General features: G+C 45.5%; 1 protein-coding gene across 1 annotated transcript; it reads right to left on the reverse strand.

Annotated features, from left to right (window-relative positions):
- Nucleotides 1-20387: 20387 nt before the first annotated feature.
- Nucleotides 20388-22523, reverse strand: LOC308517457 (myosin regulatory light polypeptide 9-like). Its single transcript, XM_081088605.1, has one exon. The coding sequence runs from the start codon at nt 21226-21228 to the stop codon at nt 20710-20712; it is 519 nt and encodes a 172-aa protein (XP_080944731.1). The 5' UTR covers nt 21229-22523; the 3' UTR covers nt 20388-20709.
- Nucleotides 22524-25904: the final 3381 nt, after the last annotated feature.

Consider the following 25904-nt stretch of genomic DNA (forward strand, 5'->3'; position numbering starts at 1 on the left):
ATTCTAAGACATTGTGTCCTTATATACATAATTGTTTTTCTAATTGAAATTAAAAAAACAGTCAAAATGACTTCCTTGGGCAATCTAGTGTTAAAGGCCTTATTCCCCAATACAGTCACCTTTGAAGGTACTGGGGATAGAACACCAACATAGGAATCTTGGGGAGGCACAATCAGCCCATATCCGGGCATGCAAAGGGAGACACAGAATGAGGAAAAGAGGGTGAGGGATGCTGCTAGGAACCCGCCAGTGCGGGCATTCAGACGGGGCTGATCATGAAAAGCAGGAGGATTCCAGCCACCACCTCTCCTCTGAGGACTTCCAAGCCTACTCATCCAGCGTGACCTCTCTCACATTCCAGCTCCCCTTCCAGTGGCTTCCTGGATGTGTGCCAACTGGATGACCTGCCAACATCTTAAACAAAACACAGAAAAGCTCCGATAGAACTCATTTCTGACTTCTATTATTGTCATCACCAAACTTCCAGGAATTTTTATCCTCCCTCTCTATGACGACCACGGCCCTTTGTTCTTGCTTTGCTGTGTCCCTGGCATGCACCCCCTTTTCTGAGGCCGATTGCCATGGCATCTCCTCCAGCCACTATGATCTGGGCCCCTGAAAGCATCTCCCCACAGGTCGCCCTCCCTCCAGGCTCTCCTTCTACCAATCCATCGACACACCCTACTCTCCGATTGACCTTCCTAAACACTGCTTTCACCAGGAATCTACCTCTGCTCTACAACTTTCCAGGGCTCCCTGCTGCCACCAGGGAAAATCTTAACTGTGCAACCTAGCGGTCAAGTTCTTCCACGGTCAGGCCCCTTCAAGTGTGATAGTCCACTCCTCCCTCAACATCCTGGGAAAAAATGGGAAATGAATGAATGAATGAATGAATGGACACCCCTACACAAGCCCTCCATTCCATAAGGTAAGTTAATCGTCTCACTTACTGTCATCTTGTAATATGCCGTGCCTATGCTCATGTGCCTGACGCTCCCCGCTCTGCCTATCTCATTCCAATCCTTCCTCTGCTTCCATCAGCAGCAACCCTGCCTCCTGCCTGCCTGCCTGCCTGTCCTGATGACTGAAGAGATCAGTCAGTGGCTTCTGCGGTCTGTAGTACGCCGTTGGGCACCTACGTGTAATACTGCTTCCTATTTTCCATCATCTGTTCCTGTGTGCTGTCTTATTCCACAACCACATGTGCGAGTCTGCCTTACTCCCCAAACTCCACAAGGGCAACACCATGCTTTATACTCCTTTGCAATCCCCATGCCACATTAATAATAATAACAATAACCAAAACATTCATTAGTGTTTACCACATGCCAGGCACTATCTCATTTAATTCAAACAACAATCCAACAAGGTAGATCAGCCCCATTTTACAGACGAAGTGATTGAGGGTTAGGACGGTTATATAACTGGCCCAAAATAACGTAACGAGTAACTGGCAGAGTTAGGACTCAATCTCAGGTCCGTGCCCCTGCTAATAGTACCTTTCACAGATTAAATGTTGAGCATACTTTTTTTTAATTAAAATTATGCCTTCCACCAAAGCAACTGGGTTGTGAGGCAGGAAGAATAATGACCCTCAAGGATGTCCACATCTTGATTCTCAGAGCCTGTGAATATGTTACATGACATGACAAAGAGAAATTAAGGCTGCAAATAGAATTAAATTGCTAATGTGAGGACCTTCAAATAAGATTACCCTGGATTACCTAGGTGGGCCCAGTGTGATCACAAGGGTCCTTAAAAGCGGAAGAGGGTGCAGAAGAGAGTCCCAAGTGATGCAATGTAAGAACTAGACCTGCCATTGCTGGCTTGGAAGACAGACAAAGAGGCCATCACCTGAGGAATCCTGGCAGCCACTGGAGGCTAGAAAAGGCAAGGAGCCCAGCAGGCCGGCGTGGATCAGTGGTGGAACATTGACCTATGAACCAGGAGGTCACAGTTCGATTCCATCATGGCACATGCCCCAGTTGTGGGCTCAATCCCCAATAGGGGGCATGCAGGAGGCAGCCGATCAATGATTCTTTCTCATCATTGATGTTTCTCTCTCTCCCCCTTTCTCTTCCTCTCTGAAATCAATAAAAATATATTTTTTTTATAAAAAGAAAAAGGAAAGGAAACAGGTGAACCCTCAGAGCCTCCAGGCAGGGATGCAAATCCTGCTGGTTGATGCTGATTTGCACCCAAGGAGACCTCCAGCCCACACAACTGTCAGATGATGGATTTGGTAGTTTTAAGCCACCAAGTCTGTGGCGATTTTTTACAGCAGCGCGAGGACACTAACCCAGGGTGTGCACGTTCCCCGCGAGCCCTCAATTGCCCTGGTGACTGGACAATGCCTGGTGACAGGTAAACAGGCTGCTCTCCGCGGAGCCAGAATGCCTGCTGGCACCACCCTGAAAACTCTTCGTGGGCAGAAATCGCACCACTTCCGGTGCCACCTGCTTCCTGGCCTGACGGTTTCCCACCCCATCCGTGATCTACTCTGAATTCTCTCGGGAAGATGGTTACAATTAAAACACGATGGCGTCCTTTGAAAGCGTCGTCCCGAGTGCCTTCATGCCGGAGCTCTCCCCATACCTCACTCAGCGCAGCCGTCTGTGCTCAAATGGCAGCTTCAAGCGCACAGCTCGGCTTTGGATGGCAGTTTTTTGAGTCAATTCCAAGAATTTCACTCTTAAGAGGCCCAAATAGCACCGTTGAAAAATGTGTTTTCCAAAACGGCAGGAAAACCAACAGCTTGGTGCTTTTTGTCCTGTTAACGTGAGTGAAACGCACCTGGTCGGTGACAGGAGACTTATATAGACCCACAGGCTCATGCCCCTTGTCACGGAGCCATTCTGTCCCAAATTGTTTCTTGAGGGTCTTGATCCGTGTCTAGGCTGTGGACACAGTGATGGGCTTGGAGCTGGGAACCCACATTCCTATTCCCCACCCCTGTCCAGCGGCCTTTGATGGATTTCCCATAAGCACCGGGACCCTCAGCCCCTCTGCCATTTCCCTTGTAAATCAATAATGAGTCCATTACTTCTTAGCTAGGATCAGTTGGATGTTTATGTGCCGGTGGTAATGGAAACAATAACAGCTACCACCCTGCTGTTTCCAGCAGCTTGACACGCACATTATCACTGAGCAGGCAGCTTCTGCCCTGGGGAGAGGATGGACTTGGAGCTGCACCACCTTGTCTGCACTCTTAGCCCTGCCTTGGGCACATCCCCTAACATGTATGGCCTCAGCTTTCCCATCTGGGAAATGGCAATGCAAACGGTGGTCCTTCTTTGTCAAGGTGGCTGTGGAATTGGGTGTTTAGAAGCGTCCCCTAACTGTCAGTACCACGTAAGTGTTAGCCCTGCACGACCTTGTGAGGTATGAGGGGCCGGTGGCTCAGAAAAGCATCCATTTGCCCAACGTCACATAATTTAATGGGGGGCAGAGTCAGGGTCTGGAGCCGGGTCATGGTGTCTGTAAGGCCCTGTGCTTCCACCTACTGCACCCTCTCACGCCGTCCCGGGTCCTTCTGAACCATCCGCGCCCACCTCATCCGGCTGGTCCAAAGAGGAAACGGGGTGTCCCGCACCGCACCTCCACTCGGGACCCCCACCTCCACTCGGGACCCCCCACCTCCACTCGGGAGCTCCCAGGAACACCCCACCTCCACTCTGGGAGCTGCAGGGAACATCCCACCATCACTCAGGGAGCTCCCAGGATCACCCCATCATCGCTCAGGGAGCTTCCGGGATCACCCCATCGTCACTCAGAGAGCTCCCCGGAGCACCCCACTTCCACTCGGGAGCTCCCAGGATCACCCCATCATCACTCAGGGGGATCCCAGGATCAACGCCCCCCTTCCCCCCTCCCCCCCCCCCCCAATCTCTCCGGGAGCTGCCGGGACGCTAGGGAAAGCCAGGAACTCTGAAAAGTGCGCCCTCCAGCCCGGCCCAGGCGTGCCCGCTGGAGAAGCCGGCAGCTCGGCGGGCCCTGGCGCTGCGCCCCTCCGGTTCTCGGCTGCACAGTCAGTGGAGAGTGAGGTCCCGGCCGGGGGTGGCGTTGCGGGGCGCACCGCGCGCTCGCACCTCCCCGCCGCTCCTGCCGGGGCCGGGGTGGGGGGGTGGGGGGGAGCCTCCCCGCGGGGAGGAGGCAGTCGTTGGCCGCCGGTGGCCGTGCCGCCCGCAATCGAGCCGCCAGGGCGGTCCTCCCGGGACCCGGGCGGGAGCGGGAATCCCCGCCACCGGCGCCCACGGCGCGCACCGGCCGCGCGAGCGCCACGCCAGCCGCTTCCCGCCGCCGGCCCGCGGCCTCCCCCTCGCCGCCCCGTGCGGGCTGTGCCGCCCCGCATCTCCCGGCCGCGGCGGTTCCTACACATGCCCGGGCGGTGTCGGTGTTAGTCGCGCCGGCCAGCTGCTGCGCGGGCCTCGCTCTCCGCGGCGCGGGGGGTGCGGGCGGGGAGCCGCCGAGGGGCGGGAGGGGCGGGAGGGAGGCTGCGGAGCGCCTCCCCCTCCGATGGCCCCGCTGGCCCGCAGCCTCCTCGGCCCGGACAGGTAAAACCGGTCGGCCGGGTCCCGGCGGGAGCGGTGGGAGCCGCCCCACGTGGGTCGCGTCTTCCGCCCGCGGTGGCGCTCACCTGGCAGCGGCGCTCCACCCCGGCTCAGGGGCGGGGACCCAGGCAGGGAAGGGGGGCCAGCCCTCCAGGGCCCCGCAAACGGCTCTCAGGCCGGCCAGGCGCGGTCACAGGCCGACTGGTTTTGGGGGGATGGGGGGCGGTGTCAGGGCTGGAGGGAGCGGGGCGCTCTGACTGCTTCGCCTACGGTTATGAGGCTGATCTCTGATACGGCCGTCACCTAAACTTTAGGTCCTAAAACCTTGCCCTGGTCAAGTGTAGTTGGGGACCAGCAGCCCGGCGTCACGTGGGAGCTGTTACAGCAGAACCTCAGGCCCTGCCCAGGTCTATAGGGTCTGGAGCTGCTCTGAAGCAAGATCCCTCCGCAACTTCAGGCCCACGAACGTTTGTGCAAATAGATGCCTTTCGCTACGCCTTCCCATCGGTGCCCTGTAGTGTCAGCACGTTACCTTCAAAATTCGCGGGAAAGGCATGGCTTGTGAAGAAATGGAACCCTGTACCTCTTTGATGCTCAGCAGGCGTCCTCTGCTAATGCTCAGGGGTGATGAGTTGGGCGAAGGCGGAGCTTGCGCTCCAGTCCAACCCCGAAAAGCTCAGAGACTGGCTGGAGAGCCAAAACCCAAACGAGAACTAAATAGCTGTTTGAGATAATAATTCAGGAGATGATACAAGGCAGAATAACTCTCAACTTTTATGTGAATATTCTCTCTCTATACATTCATACAGATACCTACATAGTGCCTCACACATAATAGGCAATCAATATTTATTAAATCAATAGCTGGATATAACATAGTCTCCTGGAAAGAGAAGGACTTTGTGTTTTCAGCCAAACAAGCATGGATCTGTTCCAAAATAAAATGTAGTACTAATAACCTACAGTCCACTTACTGTCTTTTAAAATATTAATTATACACATATCCACCATGTATACATGGCCCCCGTTGAACACAGTGGGTTGTAGGATCCCAGAGGGGCCCAGCAGAGCTTTTGCACGTACTCTGATAAAACATCCCGGTCAGAATAACCCGACAAGCCTTCCACATGCCCATTAAGGCTCCCGGGCCACAGTACCCTCATAGATCATAGATTATAACTTTTTTCAGTGCTGTTTCCGTTTCAGGAGTTATTGATCTGCAAGCGGAACATTCTCAAATGGAAGCTTCACAGAATGGCCTGTGCTGGCTCCAATGTATTCTGTCAAGTTCTCAAAGCTCCCTAACTAGGCACTGAGCCATGGGAGTTGTGCATAGTGAGTGCCGGTGAGGAGCAGGAGTGGAGCATCCTTCATCTCTTGGTGCTTAGAAGGATCTTTACAATTTTTAAAATTCATGTGTTTTTGTTTTCACTGAAAGGTTTTGTTGGCCTTAGCCCACCGGGAGGTGAGGGTTCTCTTCGGCTCCTCACCGGCACTCACTGTGCACAACTCACATGCTTAGGTGGCTAGTTAGGGAGCTTTGAGAACTTAGACCTGGGGAGCGGGCCTAAGCCATCAGTCAGACATCCCCCGAGGGCTCCCAGACTGCGAGAGGGCACAGTCCAGGCTGAGGGAACCCCCCCCCTCCAGTGCACGAATTCCGTGCATAGGGCCTCTAGCTTTCTCAATAATGCTCTATTAAAAGAAATCTACACTAATAAAAGAGAAAGATGCAAATTGACCATACCTTCTTGACACCCACCAGCCAATCAGGAGCAAGTATGCAAATCAACCCAACAAAGATGGTGGGTTAATTTGCATATGCAGGCATGCAGGCATTCCGCACCTCCCCAGCCCCTCGGGGCCTCTGGGCAGCGTGGGAAGGCAGAAAGGCAACTCTGGTTGGAGTGAAGGCGGTGCTGGCAGCCAGGGGAAGGAAGGCTCATTCTTGCACTAATCTTTGTGCATTGGGCCTCTAGTCTTTTATAAAAAACGTGTAGGGGGAAAAAATCTGTGAGGACGTTCATTAGAAAGCATTGAGATTCATAATGGAATTTTTAAAATCCCAATCAGAATTTAATTCGTGTAAGCAGAAAAAGTAAAGAAGAGAAATCTTTACAATGTAAAACATCTAAACGTTTATCCCAGGAGGAAGTAGGAGGAGTCAACTGCACGTATTTCTAGGCCATAGTTCTATCTTGTTGTGCATGGGACATTTGTCATTCTTTCTAGCCACCCAGCACCTAAACTTCTTTCCAGTGTTTGAAGAACGTCCCTCCCCCTCCTCCACTGCTGATGGAAAGGCCGCTTCCCACTGTGTACCTTGGAGATGCCAGCCCCTGGGTTTCTCAGCCTTCCTGTGACTTTGTTCATTAGATGCATCCCCTTCAGACTTTAATTAAAAGAGAAAGGCCTTGCCCTAACTGGTTTGGCTCAGTGGATAGAGCGTCGGCCTGTGGACTAAAGGGTCCCAGGTTCGATTCCGGTCAAGGGCATGTACCTTGGTTGTGGGCACATCCCCAGTAGGGGGTGTGCAGGAGGCAGCTGATCGATGTTTCTCGCTCATCAATGTTTCTAACTCTCTACCCCTCTCCCTTCCTCTCTGTAAAAAATCAATAAAATATATTTTTTTTAAAAAAAGAGAAAGGCCTGCCCAAATGTACTGTTGAGATGGGTGGGGCAGCAGCAACATGATGTCCAGAGGTGACAATGACAGCAGTTATGGTACCAGCCATGGTGGCACCAATGCCAAGGGTGTGAGCAGTGCACGTGGTAGGATCTGGTGTCCAGAGGAGGCACTTGGTAGCACAATTTGGGCAGTCTTCATGGCCTGCAGCTTCCCAACGGATTCTGTGAGCTGTCCAATATCCTTTGCCAGGGATGGGGAACTTTTTTCCTGCCAAGGGCCATTTGGATATTTATGACATCATTCATGGGCCATCTAAAATTATCAACTTAAAAATTAGCCTGCTATATTTGGTCAAATATTTAATTAACTCATCCCTAAGGCCTTGGCAGGGCCGGACCAAATGATTTCGTGGGCCTTATCTGGATGTTCCCCAGCCCTGCTTTAAATGAATTCTTTACCTTCGGAAATCATCTAGGTTTTTTCAACTGACACAGCTATTACTCACAAGATATTGGAAAACTGCAAAATGATTTGGAGCAATTATATCCATTAGAAAGAAGTGGCAATGAAATTTCATTAGATTCCCTTTTGGGACAAGGATATTCTAAAGGCAGCAGTTTTGCCACCAAGAAAATTAAGAAAATAAACCAGGAGCATTAGCCTGCATATCTATGCATTTAAGCATGGAAAATAGAAGTGACAACTTTTATTTTTAAGCAAATTCTAATTCTTAGTAATGTTTTTAAAGAAAGATTAAATTATTTTCAAGATCTCCTTAATCAATAAATGTTTTTGTAATTGGTGAATAAAGTGGTCAGCAAACTAGAGGAGGAGTTCGAGAATTCTAAATGTATCACCAAACATCAAGCAGACCGTGAAAAAGAGGCTTGAAGAGAACATCTAGGAAGTTGTGAATGACAGCATGAAATAAGCAAAGGTCAGTCTAGTTCAATGACATTGGACAGGATGCTTAACATGAAATCCATTTGATCTCTCAAAAAATTATGAAAATTCCATCTGAAAACAGTTAAAAACCAGACAAACGTGACACTTGCTATTCCCTAAATTATAGCACAAAATAATAGTTAACACAAAAATAGCAACAGGAGAAACACCTTTCATTAGAGGCTCAAGGTTCAAGCAAACATTCCCTAATTAATCCTTTCAGCAGCATCAGGAAATTATTATTTAGCATTTTCATAGATAGCACTTAATGTTTTCAAAGTGTTTTACCAACAGTAATTAGCTGTTCTTCTCATCAGCCTTTTGAAGTAGGTCAACATCATTATCCCCGTTTTAAAGAAAAGCAAGGCACTGAATAAATATGTACAGAGCGCAGAGACCACTAACATAATCCCCATTTGATCAAGTCCCATTTTTTCTGCCACTCCCATCTTAAAAATATGTGAAAGCACCTTTTTTTAAGAAATGCCTCATTTTAACCCCCCTCAAAACCCCAAAGAAGCAGACAGAATTGCCTCCATTTTGCAGATGAAAGACCTGAGGTTATCACATGTATATGCACACACTCCTTGGGTCAGAGGTGGTGGCCTTTTTTGTCTGCATGTCAGTCCTAACTCAGCCCCAGCCCCAGATTCTGAGAGGACTGAAGCTGCCCAGACAGGTACTCTCTAGCATCTAAGACAATTCCCTCTCAGAGAGAAACAAGTCCCAAGCATCCGGGCCACACAGTGTCATGGGTTTTGTAAGATCTGTCCTTACCATAAACAGTTCTGAGCTTATTTTTTAAAAATATTTTATTGATTTTTTTACAGAGAGGAAGGGAGAGTTAGAAACATCGATGAGAGAGAAACATTGATCAGCTGCCTCCTGCACACCCCCTACTGGGGATGCGCCTGCAACCAAGTTACATGCCCTTGACCAGAATCGAACCTGGGGCCCTTCAGTCTGCGGTCCGACGCTCTATCCACTGAGCCAAACCGGTTAGGGCTGAGCTTACTGTTTTTTTAAAATATTTTTAAATTACTTTCAGAGAGGAAAGGAGAGGGAGAGAGAAATAGAAACATCAATGATGAGAGAGAATCATTGATTAGCTGCCTTCTGCACACCCCACACTGGGGATCAAGCCTCCAACCTGGGCATATGGCCTGACCAGGACTGGAACCGTGACCTCCTGGTTCAAAGGTCGATGCTCAACTACTGAGCTTATTTTATTAATTTATTTTATTAATTTTATTAATAGCATTGGTGATGGGCCACAAATCCCCTCGCACAACTCTGAGAGCCATTTTGAACAGAAGGAAGGCACTTGTTACCTGCAGAAAAAAACAAAACTCTGCCAGGTTCCCTGCTGGCATTAGGAAAAGCAGTCTTGCTGAGAATAATATGAGCTGATTGGTCTTTGAGAAGAGTACTTCAAAACTGGGCAATCAGATTTAAGAAAATAGTTTTGACCGAAACAGAGTCAACTTAAACCTATTTACAAAGGTTTTCATCGTATGTGTTATTTCTTCAGAGAAAATATGAAAATTAACCAAACAAGTATGTCCTTTTTTATGCTCTGTAATTATATTGGACTTCACATTTTTCTTTCTATGAGGAGGAAATGTCAACCGTGTATTTTATTTTTAATTTAGTTGGGCTCTTTGCTCAATGTTAGTAATTATAGCAAAATATGAAAAATAAAAAGTTGTCAGATCGTAGTCTGACCTCCTTTTATTCTCCACTGCATGAATTTTGACTATATCAAGCAAAATAAATTAAAATTACTACCATGCTATTTTCCATCCAAATAACTGACAATTACACTAAGTGAAGCAAATTAGGCCCTGTGGAATATAGAATTATTCCACATAAAAAATTAAAAAAAAAAAAAACCAGAGCCAGTCAGTGTATCTTCAGTTGCTACGCTGCAAAGGATGCTTTGTTATCTCAGAAAAGCCACTTTAGGAAACCTGAGTTTTAATATGCACTATTTTTAAAACCTGCTCTTTCATTAGAAGCACACTATGGTAATTCCGGTCAAGTGTTTATTTTCTTTAGTTATATCTTACTGAGTGTTTCGTCTGAGGAAAGCACCAGTTGGAGAAGCCAAACGTGTGCAAGGACAGAATTCTTCAAATAGAAAATGACCTAAAAGTTTACGTTGGGGAACTTCCAAAAGCAAGGACATGCCAAAACCGAGCAAATCAACACTCCAGGAATTTCCCTTTGGTACCTCCCAGGAGTTCTTGTTACTTAGCTCCACTTAAGAATGGAAGCCAGAGACCTTCCATGAACCCTTTGTAAAATGACTTCTTTTCCTAATTTAAGTACTCTATCTTTGGGCAGAGGTACAACTGGAAATCCCCCCTCCCCTCTGAGGGAGTTCTGAGAGCAATGCTACCGTGTCCTGATCAGATGACCTTCGTGGGCAGCTCAGTATATTGGGCGCCATTTGGGACCCCCAAGAATGGTGAGCAGTAGAAATCAGCAAGAGGGAGGAGCCGCGAGGAAGCCTGGGGCCCCGGGATCTGCCCCTCCCCCTGCATCACCCAGGAGAGCGGCTGCATGTGTCAATCAGATTTTTGACCTTGCCGATCTTCTCATCAAACTGTCCACACTCTACAGACAGAGGTGTCCAGAAGCAGGTGCTCAGTCGAAGTTCATTGTCCCTCTAACTCGCAGGGTTGAGAAAGACTTGAGTGTCATAACATGAGGCCCTCGGAAAAGGATCAAGTGCTGCTTGAATGAAGGCACCATCGTCTCCATCTTCACATTCAGGGCCATTTACTCTGCTCCAGCTTGGCATGGGTACAAAAGAGTAACAACAGCTGACAGTTGTGTGTGTGTGTGTGATGTGTCTGGTGCTGCATAAATCTCATGTAATACTTATCACAACACCCTGCAGTAGGCATGATTCCACTCCTCACAGGCCACAACACTGAGGCATGAAGAGCTTAAGTAACTTGTTAGGACTGAAGCCTCGTTTCTCTGACCTCAGAGCCCACTCATTTAACCAGTTCTGAACTAAATGTGCATACTTTCTTGGTCTGGGCTCCTCAGTGAGCAGAGCCTGCGGCTGTGTGATGCTATTTTACCAGGAGGCACAACCCCTCAGAGCAGGAGCTGGGGAAAGGGAAGGAAGGAGAACAAGGCTGCATATGGAACTGGCCACCACTAACTGCTCTTGATTGCAGGACTTTGGCCCTAACATGTCATATCAGCTGCATCTCAGCGTGGAGCGAACAAGGGAAAAGTGTATCCCTGTGTCTCACCCTCTGTTGGTGAAATCAACAAGGAATCTCAGGGCTGGCAGTGAGCGGTGTGTGCATGAGCAGGTGAGCTACTGCCAGCTTGCACCTGAAATCAGACTGTGCAGAGAGAGAGGACCTGAAGGGGACTGTGAGAGGTCTCATACACAGACCATGGGATTGGATTTCCAAACGGAGCACAAGTCAGAAACCACATGGAAGCCATCGAGGCTTGGAAACCATGGGTTGCTGTGGAAGAACCATCCCAGCTCTACCACAGGATTTAGAGGGGTACAGGGCTGTGTGTACGCACACTGACGTAAAACGGTCTCACGTAGTAATAAAACACGTCATTTCACCCAATTCTCTTCAACTGTGAAAACAGCTCAGACATCACCCCCCTCTGGAAGTCCTCCCCAATTCTCCAATGATTACATATAAAAACAAACAAACAAACAAACAAAACACACCAAATTACCAGGTTCCCTGCTAGCTCTAGGAAAACTAGTCTTATTGAGAATAATGTGAACTGATCGGTCTTTGAGAAGAGTCATTCAAAACTGGGCAATCAGATATAAGAAAATAGTTTTGAGCAAAACAGATTCAACTGAAACCCATTGAAAAAGGTTCCCTAAGTTCGGATGTGTCCCACGCATAGAGCCTGGCCACTGCCCTTTCCATCTTGTGTTGCAATTAGCTCTTTATGTGTCAGTCTTCCCCACTGGCCTGCGACATCCTTCAGGGAAGGGACTGATCTCATACAACTTTGAATCCCCAGCACTGGACTGTGTGGCCTCGCACACATTAGATACTCAAGGGTGCTGTGTAAGGAAGGGGACCTTGGAGGTGTGCGGACCGTGAAGGCCTGGAACAGCCCCTGTGGGCAAGGTGAAAGTGAACCAACCAGAGAATCAGGGACGAGAGTTCAGGCAGCGCCATGAGCCCACCGGGTTTGGAGGCTGTGACGTTGTGGTGGCAGCCATCTATCTACCTGTGGGACTCAATTCACCTGCAAGTAACTGGAGAGGAGAGGGAGACAGTGAGCCAGATGGCACAGGTTTTGATGAGTGTCATGACCAGGAGGTCAGAAGGTGATCATTTGACAGGATATTAGATGGCATTTCCTGTTGTCTGAGAGTCTCAGCGGAGATCCTGATCCAAAGATAACAGGTTATAAATGTTCACAGACTCAAAGAGAGGTGGTATCAGACACCTATATCTAATACTTGCTAAGAGGCGAGGGAATCGAAGTACTTAATATACTATCCATCTCTAGGCTATAAAAGAAAGAAGAAAACATTTATCATTGAGAAATTATTTAAAGAAAGTTGTCCTTCTAGGGAAGAGCATCGTGGGATTTCCCCTCACCTTTTCAGGGAAGAAAGGAGGTTCATGGTCACTACCCTTGAGCCAAAAGAGGGGGCTCTCTTGGCCCAGTAGCTCTACAAGGCTTGCAATTGTCAGAATTCCAAGATGACCGCTCCCCACCCCCTCCCCCACCCCAATGGCGCATACCCTGTATAAGCTCCCTTTGAGTGTGGGTGAGACATGCAGGTATAATGAGGTATCCCTCCCATGACTATATTACATTATATTACAAAAGGGGCTTTTGAAGATGTGGTTAAAATCCCCTAGGACTGGTTGGCTTCCTCTAAGGGACAATCATCCTGGGTGAGCCCGGCCTGATCAGGTAAATTCTTTAAAAGGCGACTAATGGTCTGAGAGGTGTTCTCGGCTCCCTGGAAGAACGCAGACAGACGTGTTGGGAACGGTGGGGCCACATGGCAAGGCACTGCGTGTGGCCTCTAGAAGCAGAGACCAGCCCATAGCCTTCTGATCCAGGGTTTCTCAACCCAAGGCAATTGGACCCCTCTCCCCAGGGACCTTGCTGAGCATCCTCTAATGCACAGAACAGCCCCACAACAAAGAACTATACGGCTAACATGGCACTGGTGGGTTCGAGGTTCAGAAATCTTCTCTAAGCCTCCTGTCCCTGCCCTCGTGAGCCAGAGGCAGGAAGAGGGGCCCTAAAGGACCAGAAAAGATCTCTCGTCTCCTCTGTGACGCCCTCCTGCAGAACCCCAGATCAATCCCAGGACGGGAGAGAGCAAGCTTTGAATAGAAAGAGATGTAAATATTGATGGGACTTTTTCATACCTTCCCCCTCTCCCCCAATGAGACTGCCCCGTTAACCACAAGTGATCAGAAAAGCTCTGGGAGTCTGCGATACCTCAGGGGAGGGCCAGGGGAATGCAGCTGCGGCATTTGAAGTCAGTTGGTAGAGAAACTATTAAGGGATTTCCTGAGAGCCTCCTACTGGGTCCAGCTAGTTTAATATGGCCGTTATAAGGTAACAGGGTCAGAGAGAAGATGGTTGGGTGAATGGCATGCACCTCAAGGGGCAGGGGTTTTGCCAGAAGGTGGAAGTCCCATCGCTTTAGGTCATGTTCTCTAGAAGCAGAGCCCAAGGCAGGGATCCTTGTGCAAGAGGGTCAGTAAAGGGATGGGCCCCAAGAACCCCCTCCTGTGACTTGCCCAGAGGGGCCTGAGATTTCGCATTTTTAGCGAATGAGCCGGTGATGCTGAGGCTGCCGGCCCAGGGACCACACTTTGGGACCCAGGGACGTAGGGCAGTTCTCAGAGAGGAGCAGTTGTGAGCCGTCAGCGGCCAACACTTGGAGGGGCCAGGAGATGGGATGGGAATCAGGAACCAAGGCATGTGGGGAGTGGGAAAACCCCAATGGGGCTGCAGGGGAATCCGGGTCCCAGGAGAAGGCCAGCTTCCTGCTCTGGCAAAGAAAGGGAGAAACCTCTCAGAAAACAGGTTGTTCCAGGCCAAGAGCACCTGCCTGGACTGAGGGTGAGAGGGGACCTAGGAAGCTGCCGTTTCCGCAGTGGGACTTGGTTCCCAGGTACTTTGGGGAGGAATCTAACGTTTAGAGGTCAGTATTTTCCTACAGCATAGCCCCTGAATACAGGGCAGATACTTCATCCGGCATTTCAGCAGGAGAAATGGCACTGCTCCAAGTGCTGGGGACAACCTGTTATATTGTTCTCCAATGTAGTACATTCTGAGGTGACTTGCAGGGGTCCGTGTATAGATAATAGGATTTTTGCCTTAAATTCTGATATCACAGACGTCACTTTACTATACACCTGTATTAATTTCCTTTTGCTCTTGTGACAAATTACTGCAAACTTGGTGGCTTAACACAACGGGAATTTACTCTCCCACAGTTCTGGAGGCAAGAACTCCAAAATCTGTTTCACTGGACCAAAATCAAGGTGTCATCAGGCCTGAGCTCCCTTCAGATGCTCTCAGGGTGAATCTAATCCTTGCCTCTTCCAGGTTCTGGTAGCTGCCAGCATTCCTTGGCTTGTAGCTGCATCATTACAGTCCCTGCCTCCATGGTCACACTGCCTTCAGTGTATATCAAATCTCCCCCTGCTTCCTTCTTAGGAGAACATTTGCATTTAGGGTTCATCTGGATAATTCAGTTTAATCTCCGTATCTCAAGACCTTTTAATTAATCACATCTGCAAAGTTGTTTTTTTTGTTTGTTTTTTGTTTTTTTTTGCCATGTAAGGTGACATTCAAGGATGTCAGGAATTAGAATATGAATATATTTGGGGCCATTATTCAAGCTACCAAAAAAACCTTTAAAACTTAGAGAGAGAGAGAGAGAAAGAGAGAGAGAGAGAGAGAGAGAGAATTAGAAAAACATCACAGGTGAGACCACGCTGTGGTTTGATTTGGGTACCATTGAGCCAACGCAGCTAAGTTCATAGATACAAACTAACTGATCTCCAGAGGGAAGAAACCAGTCTGCTCAACAGGCTTTATAATCTGCTTTGAACACACCAGGTGGATCTCCAATTGCAATGTTTCCCACGCTTTAACTTAACAAAGCCAGTCCTAGCTCCCCCTCCTCTCCATGTGTTGTTTTCAGTAAATACACATTTGGTCTCGTGCGAATGAGGAACATGCCTCACGCCCTGTTTCAGGATCCATGTATCCGGTCCCATTTGCCTGAATCCACCCCCAACCCACCCTCGCTGGTTCTTCAAGTGCTTTCAGAAACAAGCAGTTTTGCTGACACATGAAATCCAATTTTCCAAATTTCCTCCAGCCAGTAGAAGCCAGAAACTGCCTTCCATCCAAAGATAAGGTTTGCAGGTCTCCATGCATATTGTCAAGTGTGCTTGACAAAGAGAATAAAAAGATGGAAAACTGGCTCTCAGGCATATAATAACCAACATATTTTTATTCTCTAAATGAAAAGGAAGAGATGCATAACTGGTGCTAAGTAAATACAATAAAACTTCTCTTACATTTAGAAGATTATATTCAGAATGCGTGCATGGAGAAGACCAGAAGGTGCTAAAACCTCCCTATTTACATGAGGCACTTATATCAGTTGAAGAAAGTTCCAGAGAGGTCAGGTTATATCCCCATTTTCTTTTACTGGTGTGAAGAATAATGTGAAAGAATGCAGATCTTGCAAAACTTCTGATTGCTACTCATTTGAATTCAGAATTGTTGTTTTAGAAGCAGCTAGGCCAAGGTCAAGCTTACAATGCAGGAGCTGAGTGGAAGAAAAGAAATGGCTCAATGTGTGTAGCTCGAGTTAGTCCTAAGAAACCCACATAATAACCACGAACACCACAATAAACAGAAAAGAGAGAGTAATCCTAGAACAATAGCAATAATCTTAGAATAATAGAGACAGAGTAGTCATGGATTTATACTCCCACCACTGGCCAGCCCTTACCTACCTGTCGATCCACGTCTCCTGTTTGTACCTACCTGGAGCCATATTAATATTAAATGCCCCTTCCCCAGGAATACCTACCCCATTTTTGCTCTACACTGACCAAAATCTAACCATAGTTCTAGCTCTACTTTTTCTTTAAAGTCTTCCGGCTTATGCTGACACACACACACACACACACACACACACACACACACACACAGTATTTCATAGAATTGTATCAATTGTTTTTAAGTGTACCATACACTCCTTTGTATTATTTAATTACAAGGATTACTAAGTAGGTGATGAAGAGGAAGTAAACCTGTTACCACCCTCACAGGGTTGAGATCCCATTCCTAGACCAATCGCTGGAGAGCAGCAACCCCTCCCCTCATCCCCTCACCCTCTCTTCCTCCACATCCCCCCTCCCCCCTGTAACGGCTGGGAGGAGGGCATGGACAGAATCAGCGCCTGATTACTGGCTGAAACCTGAGCCTAAGACTTTTGAAACCTTGACAATGTGCATGGAAACAAGAATTGCCATTGCAAAGCCTGGTGTTGTACAAGAAGTAGAGAGTTGCACACACTTTTCTTGGTTCTGCAAAAACTACCTGGACGGTGCACTTACAAACATAAGGAACAAAATCCGAAGAAGAAAAGAAAAGGCCTTTGAGACTGGCTGTAAGGGGCGAGGGGCCAAAGCTACACCAGGGGGTGATGTCTGTGTGGTAGGCAGGTGCAGCCCTGCGCCTGGATGGAGCAGCTTCACCATCATTCGCACTGGACTGGCCCTCCTAGAAAGGTGGCTTTGGGGAGCATCCCTGGCAAGTAAAGGCTGCTGGGAAGCACACAACAGAACTCATCCAACTTGAGGTTTCAAAGAGTGGAGCCCAGAAGATGAACCCTAACTGTCTACTCCAGTTGTATCCATCCTGGCCTGACACCCAGTTCTGATCATGAGATGTGACAGGAAATCTCCTGGTGTATGTGGTGGTGGAGGGGTGACACCTGTGCCCCACTTTTTCTGATTCTGCTCACTCCTTCCTGCTTTAAATCATGATGTCTAGACATGTGACGGCACCCTTATGGCCACTAGGTGACTCATACAAGGACAAAAAGCCAACACAGAGGATGTCGCAGTTGAAAGGTGCAAAGAGCCTGAGCTACAGATAACTGTCGAGCCAATTTCAAACCTAGAATTGCCTTCTTCCAGGCTTTGTTATATGAGAAAATTAAGTATCTTTATTACTAACGCTATTTCTCAGTGGGTATGCTGATGCTCGCAGCCAAGTGTATCCTAAACAACAGAGCACGTCGTGTTTGTCACTGAGCATATCAGCAGCAGCAGCCATGCTGGGAAGACTTGACCAGCAGACCAAAGCGAAAGAACCTGGGTGAATTTTCCCCGAACAAATACGAGACAAGTTTCTCGGGGCTCTTAGAAGCATGGCCATGGTTCTTATAGAGATAGTTGGGGCTCAAAGTCATCACAGTCTACCCCTAATGTAAATAGGATTTTAATTGAACTCACAGGCTAGAAAGTTACGGAGGGCAGACTAGGACAGGCATAGCTCCCACAGGGTTTAGTTGATTATACTAATTGAGTTGTCTGTCTCGGTGCTACTCATAGTGCCAGTCTGCATCGAGACAAGGAGGTGGCACCAGAATGTAACCCAACCTTCTGCTTCCTCCCTTCATCGAGAAGTCTTGCCACTGGGGAGGAGAGGGGCACTGAGCTAAACTGTGCTTAGTGATGTAGTTAATTGACATTAGGCAACAAGTTCTTTATCTCCTTGCTAATTGGCAACAGTTTGCAGATCTATAACTGGTGCACAAACCACACCGGCTAGTAAGTTACAGCTCAGGTACATGGGTAGCCTGCATGTAATTTACAAGGAAAGGAATCCCATGCTTCTACTCTGAAACCTACTTCAGTAATCACAGTGGAAGACTTCTTTATATCTGAATGTGCTGGCTACCAAATTATGGTTCTTTTGAAATTTTCTCAAATACTAAGCGTATCTGTACGTATTATTGCCTGCTTCAACCAGGTGGTTGGAAGTAAAGAAATTTCATGTTCTGTATGGCTTCCCACTCGATCTTTCAACTATACCCCAATATAGAACAGGTTAAAAAAGATATATATATACTAAATTTCTGTGGTATTATTTAGAGATTACATTCAGCAATAACATTTGGAAACTCTAAAGGAAAAAAAAAATCAGTGGCTAAACAAATTAAGGGTTTTGTTTTACTCACATAAGGAATCTGAAGTTAGATGGGTTCTGGGTTGGTATAGTGACTCTCTGATGCCATCAGGTCCCAGGTCGCCGTCTTTCTGTTTAACTGTCCTTAGGTGTTGCTTCATGGTCTTGGGTTGGTTATTCTATTGTCAGATTCCTATTCCTATTCCAGGCAGGAAGACAAGGAAGGGCAAATAACACAAGGCACATGGTAGCTAATGCTGACCTCTGTGAGAGAGTTGTAGTAAATGGTCCCCCAAGGAACCTCTGCTTCTGTATCTCCTTGACCAGAATGTTGAGGCATGGCCACTGTGGTTGCAAGGAAACTGAAGAGCGCGCGCACACACACACACACACACACACACACACACACACGTTTTGTTAACACCTTACGTTAGTTTGCTAGGACTGCCATAACAAAGTACCACAATCTGAGGGGTTTAAATAACTGGACTTTATTTTCTCACAGCGCTGGAAGCTGGAAGTCTGAGATCAAGCTGTCTGCAAGACTGGTTTCTCCTGAGGTCTCCCCTTGGTTCGTAGGTGACTGTCTTCTCACTGTGTCTTCGCATGGTCTTTCCTTTGTGTGTATCTGTGTTCACGTTTCCTCTTCTAAGGACACCAGTCATATTGGACTAGGGCCCACCCTAGTGACCTCATTTAACCTGCATTGCCTTTTTAATTATTCTGTCTCCAAACACAGTGACATTGTGAAGTATTGGGGATTAGGACTTCAACTTGAGAGTTTTTAAGGGACACAATTCAGCCCACAACACCCTTCCAAACATAATCAGGGTCCTGTTTGTAAGAAAAAAGGAGGACATTGATAAAATTTGATCTCTCAAAAAATTATTAGTTGCAGTGGTAGGCACTGCAATATCTGCCAAACCTACTATATTGCTTGATTTTCTTTAAAGAAACAAGAAAGCTTGAAAATTGCCTCAATTCAGTTTAAATATTTATAAACATGATGTATGATGTGGACCATATGGCTATAACAAAAGATCTGCTTACTTATTTCAGATATTTAATTTTTCTTATAATAAAAGACTTTTTCCGCCAAAACCGGTTTGGCTCAGTGGATAGAGCGTTGGCCTGCGGACTGAAAGGTCCCAGGTTCGATTCCGGTCGAGGGCATGTACCTGGGTTGCGGGCACATCCCCAGTAGGAGATGGGCAGGAGGCGGCTGATCGATGTTTCTCTCTCATCGATGTTTCTAACTCTCTATCTCTCTCCCTTCCTCTCTGTAAAAAATCAATAAAATATATTTTTAAAAAAGTAAAATAAAATAAAAGACTTTCTCCAGTTGCCATAAACTACTCTAGGAATGCTCTGGAAGACACCAGTAGGTGTCCATTATGTTGAACAGCACTTATCACAAATGAAGGAGAATCTGCTTTTTTGAGGACTACTGTTGCTAATGTTTGCCAAGGCCTTTATAATTCAAATTAAAATTAAGCAGGGCCAATTCTTTCTCCCTAACGTTTTAGGGTCAGAAGATTTTTATCTCTCAATCATTACATGAATTAAGCACACATCCTTGACGTGGTTAATATCTGTTCTTTTGTTTTTGTTAGACTATCCATCATATCAATTACATAAACATCAGGAGAAGCTACCTGTAATGTTATCCTTCAAAAGCTTGGGGAATTGCTACATCTTATAAAAAGTTTAAGAAATCATCTGTTAGGCAAAATTCTTTTGATTTGCTTTGATATACCTATCTATATAACTATACATACATCACCGTTCAAAAGTGCCTTCTTTAAAAGTATAAACTTGGCGATGTTTAGTACATCCACAGAATTGTGCAACCATCACCCTATCTAATCCCAGAATGCCTATCACCACAAAAACCAGCTCCATTCCCATTAGTAACCAGGCCCTAGTCCCCTCCTCCAGCCTCGGTAACCACTAATCTACCTTCTATTTCTGCTTATTCTGGACATTTCATATAAATGGAATCATACAATATGTGGCCTTTTGTGTCTAGATTATTTCTTTTTCTTTTTTTTTTTTTGATCATAAAATTTAATTATGGTTCAGAAAAAAATTGAGTGAATTACTTTTCTGAAAAAATATATTGACTCTGTGTAGATTGCAGTTATGAGGGGGTGGGGAAGGCTGGTAAGTTCAATTACCTATTTTCTATTCTGAAAATCACAAAAAGTCCTACTTCCAGTCTGATTATAGAGATGGCTGTGCCCAAAATGGCTGAGAATAAATACCACAAGAAAGGCAAAAGCTGCAAAGCGAGGGCATGTTATGGACTCTAAGGGAAAGTCTCAGAAATACCCAATGTGGCGACAAAGAACATTTGGCTGCAATTTGGAGTTCTTTTCAGTCATCCTTATCTTTTGCTCCATGTTTAAGGATGCGTGTGAACTCAATGTAATTGAAATTTCCCTTTTTGTCAATAGGCGCTTCTCTGTACAGCTCATCCACTTCCTCATCTGTAAACCGATCTCCCATTGTTGTCAGCAGCTCTCTCCGGTAATCTTCCTGAATGGTGCCAGTTGCTTCTTCATCAAAGCAAGCAAAAGCATTTCTGATGACATCTTCTGGATCTGTGCCATTTAACTTCTCCCCAAACATCGCGAGGAACATGGTAAAATTTATGGGACCTGGAGCCTCATTCATCATGGCATCTAGATACTCATCAGTTGGATTTTTTCCCAGGGAGGTAAGCATATCATGCAAATCTTCCTTGTCAATGAAACCATCTCTGTTCTGATCAATCATGTTGAAGGCCTCTTGAAACTCTTGAATCTGTGACTGGTCACACATGGCGAACACATTGGATGGTGCGCGCTGGGGGCGCTCCTTGGTGGCCTTGGTCTTTGCCCCTTTGCTCGACATGGTGGTGGTTAGTTCCCTGCACTGCCGAGAGAACCGAGTGCTTCAGTGACCTCCTCGCTGCCCTCGCTGCCGCTATCGTGTCTAGATTAGTTCCCTTCACATTATGTTTCAAGCTCCACCCATGTTGTCACACGTATCAGTCCTTGACTCCTTCTTTTGACTATTTATGGCAGTAGCTTTCGTCTCCCTGGCTCTCTACATTCTCTACTCTACAACCAAGGTGATATTTCTCAAATGCATTGCTTTTTTTTCCTTCCCATTTTTTTTCCTTTTTAACCTTTAAACATACTTCACCCATTTATCCTACCCCCAACCCCCTACCTCTGGTAACCACCAATTTGTTCTTTGCATTTATAATCTTGGTTTTCCTTTTCTCTTGTTTTGTGTTTAGATTCCACATGTAAGAGAAATCATACAGTATTTGTCTTTATCTGACTTATGTCCCATAACATAATGCCCAGGTCCATCCATGTTGATCCAAATGGCAAGATTTTATTCTATTTATGGCTAACTAATATTCCATTGTGTATATACTACAATTTATTTAACCATCCATCCATCAATGGACACATAGGTTGTTTCCATATCTTGGCTCTTGTAAATAATGCTGTGATGAACATGGAGGTACATATATCTTCTAAGTTAGTGTCTTTGTTTTTTTGGATAAAATGTTCCTTTTTATGCCTAGGTGATATGCCATTGTACAAATCTTGCTTTGATTTTAAGATTTAATTACTATAAATGATTCAGTATTAGTTCTCTGATTCCCTGGAGAGGCAAAGAAAACCACCTTGCAATTCTCACCCCAGCTATCTTGAGTCCTTATGGACCTCAGTTGTGCCATCTACAAAATAAAATATTTTTTCCTATAACCTTTAAAGGACCAATTTCTAAGAGTTTCCATTGAGCCCTATGGTTATTTTTTCCTGCATTAAAAGGAAATCTGCAGACATATGCTTCAATTTTATTTAAACTAGATTTTTCCCTACAAGACATACACATTTTATTGAATGTTCCTTTATTTTTCCATTATTTTCAAAGAGCTAAGCATTCAGAAGCATTTAACTTTACATATGGATAGATTTGGAAATAACCAGGCTAGGGGACAAAGACATAAAATCAGAAGAGCTATGAAAAAAATTTAGTTCCCCTGGAAATTATCCATTGAAGGATAAATACTCATGTGACCTAGTTGTGCCTGGCGAATGAAAAAAGAGGATACTGCTTTGAGTATTCTAATCCTCGGCTTTTAATGAGGGAGGAATTTATCATGCAAACATCCATTCAGTAATGTATGCCACTTCTATTTGTGAGCACATCTGGCTCAGAAATAGAAGAATCTAGTGTTAGACCCACCTGCAAATTCCCCAATCTATACAAAAAAAGACAAACCACACCCATTACGCCTAATAACAAATTCTTTCTGCATCTGGTTAAACTGAGCTTTAAAAAGGATGCTTGTTATCATCTTGTGTATTCTCAGTCCAAAATATCTCTTTCATCCCATTCAAAGGAGATTCTGTGAGTGGGAGTTGAGAGTGTAGATGTCAGAATTGGTTAAGCCACCATTATATGTTTTATAGTGAGAAAAAAAAATTAAAAGCAGCTGGGTGAGGAGTAAATAAATGTGGAATATCTGTGTGTATATATATAAATGAAAATAAAGGGGTTTGAAAGAATATAGAACAAATGGTTAATATGGCTAGAATGCTTTAGTAAGATACACATGAGGAAGATAAAGTCAAGGACTGCTACTTCAGTGAAGATTCTGGGAATCCAGTAGGTAGAATATCTACTCAGAAAAGTGAAGGAAAAGATGCTGGACTTTGGACCTCTTCCCACCAAGAAATGCCTAATGGACCTCCTGGGATGTGGAGATAATACATACCACATTTAAGTGCATGGTTCCCATCCCTTTACTAAGGGATTCTCAAGGTCGCCTGCTTTGCTAGGAGCTGAAAGAGAAGCTCTCCTCTTGGTCTGGGCGAGTATGTGTCTCTTACAACACTATGTTCAGTGAAGTTGGAGACATCTGTGGCAGATATGAAAAGCTGCATTTGAAGAACCACTGCACAGGCTCCTAAGATTCATAGGAAGCCATGAACCCTCCTTAAGAAGACAACAGCATGGCTCAGTGATTGAACAGGAGGTCATGGTTCGATTCCTAGTGAGGGCACATGCTCGGGTTGCAGGCTCATTCCTAGTAGGAGCATGCAGCAGGCAGCCGAACAATGATGTTTCTATCCTTCTCTCATCATTGATTTTCTATCCTTTTCTCCCTCTCCCTTTATCTCTCTGAAATCAATAGAAACATTTTTTTAAAAGGTATACTCCAAGTGCAGGTATCATCAAATTCTTACTATTGATTGGTCTTTTCAATGTACTTCATGCTGGACTGCCTGTACCTGGTTGGCTTCCTTTCAGGCTATTTTCAACTCCTCTTTACTCTAAATATTAACATGTAGCTTTCATTTTTAAAGTTGTCTAATATGGCCCTAGCTGGTTTGGCTCAGTGGATAGAGTGTAGGCCTTCAGACTGTAGGGTCCTGGTTTGATTGCGGTCAAAGGCACATGCCCGGGTTTTGGGCTCAATCCCCAGTGGGGGGGTGTGCAGGAGGCAGCTGATCAATGATTCTCTCTCATCATTGATGTTTCTATCTCTTTCCCTCTCCCTTTCTCTCTGGAATCAATAAAAATATATTTTAAAAATAAAATAAAGCTAAGATAAGTATGTCTAAGAACATATAGTGCTATAATGAAAAGCACCATATGAGATATGAGCGCATTTTACATGGGCTTTAAAGGATAGATATGATCTCAACAGATACATGAGGACCACAGGTGGCATTCACTACAGGAGGATGAGGATGAGCAAAGGTACAGCGACTGGAAAGTACGAAGTGTTTTCCACACCTAGATACCCTTTGGTCCTAAATAAATAATGCTACCGATTGTTAAAGGGGGTACATTAAAACACAATATGTAGGTACACAGTTGTTAATTTTGGAGAATGCAATAGCCTTGACTTAGGTAAGCCACCCATCAATCAGAAAAGGTTACACCCAAGAAAATACGTCATGACTTTTTCTAGACTGTTTAGCGGTAACGTTATTGGTCAAGTGTATTGTTTAACACGCACCCAATAAAAAAAAAGGAGTCATTTGCTTTTTTGACAAAAAGCTATTATCAGGACATAGGTATAAAATCTGAGGCATCTCTAATAATCACACTATGAATACTATTCCTGGGGAAGATATGGCCACTGCACACACATGTCCCATTCAAATGGCTTCTAGAATCTAGTCTTCCCAGCAGAATGTGGCAAAATGATACACTTGACCTTAACTATGAGGAAGCTTGAAAAACAGTCTCCTCTCCAAGAATAGTTGGGACAGCAATTCCTCTGGTAACATAGAAATGATTATTAATACTGCCTCTTTAATATCACTTAATGTTTGGCGTGGGGAGAAACTCATGTGCTTTCTCACATGGGCTAGATGGTCTCTAAGGTCAGTGCCAGCTCAAATTATATAATTGAAGATATTTAAAGGTACGTGACTGTCTGTAATCAAAAAGGTCATTAAGATATATGTTGCCCTTTAACAACCAATGGATTTATGAAATCAGCTAAAACTCTCCACACCAGAAAATATACTTTGTTTTGAAAGCAACAACGTTCAGCCAAATTCCAGATATTAGTGAAGCTGACCAATATCTTTTAACACTTTATAAGTGGGACTTTCCTCTAGCAGCAAATTTCACATTTTCTTTTTTTTTTAAATATATTTTATCGATTTTTTACAGAGAGGAAGGGAGAGAGATAGAGAGTTAGAAACATCGATGAGAGAGAAACATCGATCAGCCGCCTCCTGCACATCTCCTACTGGGGATGTGCCCGCAACCCAGGTACATGCCCTTGACCAGAATCGAACCTGGGACCTTTTAGTCCGCAGGCTGACGCTCTATCCACGGAGCCAAACTGGTTTTGGCAAATTTCACATTTTCATCCAAGTCCTTTCTTGGTTATATTTCACAGTAAAATGTTGCAAAGCACCCAGTTCCCAGCCTGTTTTAGGATGTTACCAATTGATCAACACAGGAGTGGTGTTCATCTCAGTAGCGAGATTCTGCTGGGCAGGAAATACCTAGTAGCAAGGCAAACCAACACACTAAAACCGTTATATCTGGTAGTTAAGATCTATTAGATGCTCTGAGTTTCAAAAATAAATCTTCTGCAAATTACCAATAGGACAGTTTCCAGAGAGAGCCCTCGTTCTCCGTTTACTGTGACTTCTTCCTGGCCCGCTTTTAGAGTAATCTGGTGGCATCCCCTTCAGGGCATGGAGGAAGCATGCTGCTTATAAATCTAGTTTTTAACATATTTCACGTGAAGATCCCCACTGCTCTGCTCTGAATGCTAAATTATGCTATAATTTAAAGTAGGCTTCAGGGAACACCAACATTATTAACTAACTGCATAGAGTAAACACTATAAAATTCCAACTGTGTTTAAGTTAAAAACAATTTTGCCTGCAACTGGAAGGCATCCTGACAAATTCTGGTTTAGTTAACACAAGCAGAGAAGCCAACGAGATACTCCTAGAGTCTCATATCTCTCACCCATGAACTTTCCCTCATGTTGTTCATCCTAAATAGAATCCCATAGAACTGTCTCT

Source organism: Myotis nattereri (genome assembly GCF_964212035.1).
Source record: "Myotis nattereri genome assembly, chromosome: 4".
NCBI lineage: Eukaryota > Metazoa > Chordata > Mammalia > Chiroptera > Vespertilionidae > Myotis > Myotis nattereri.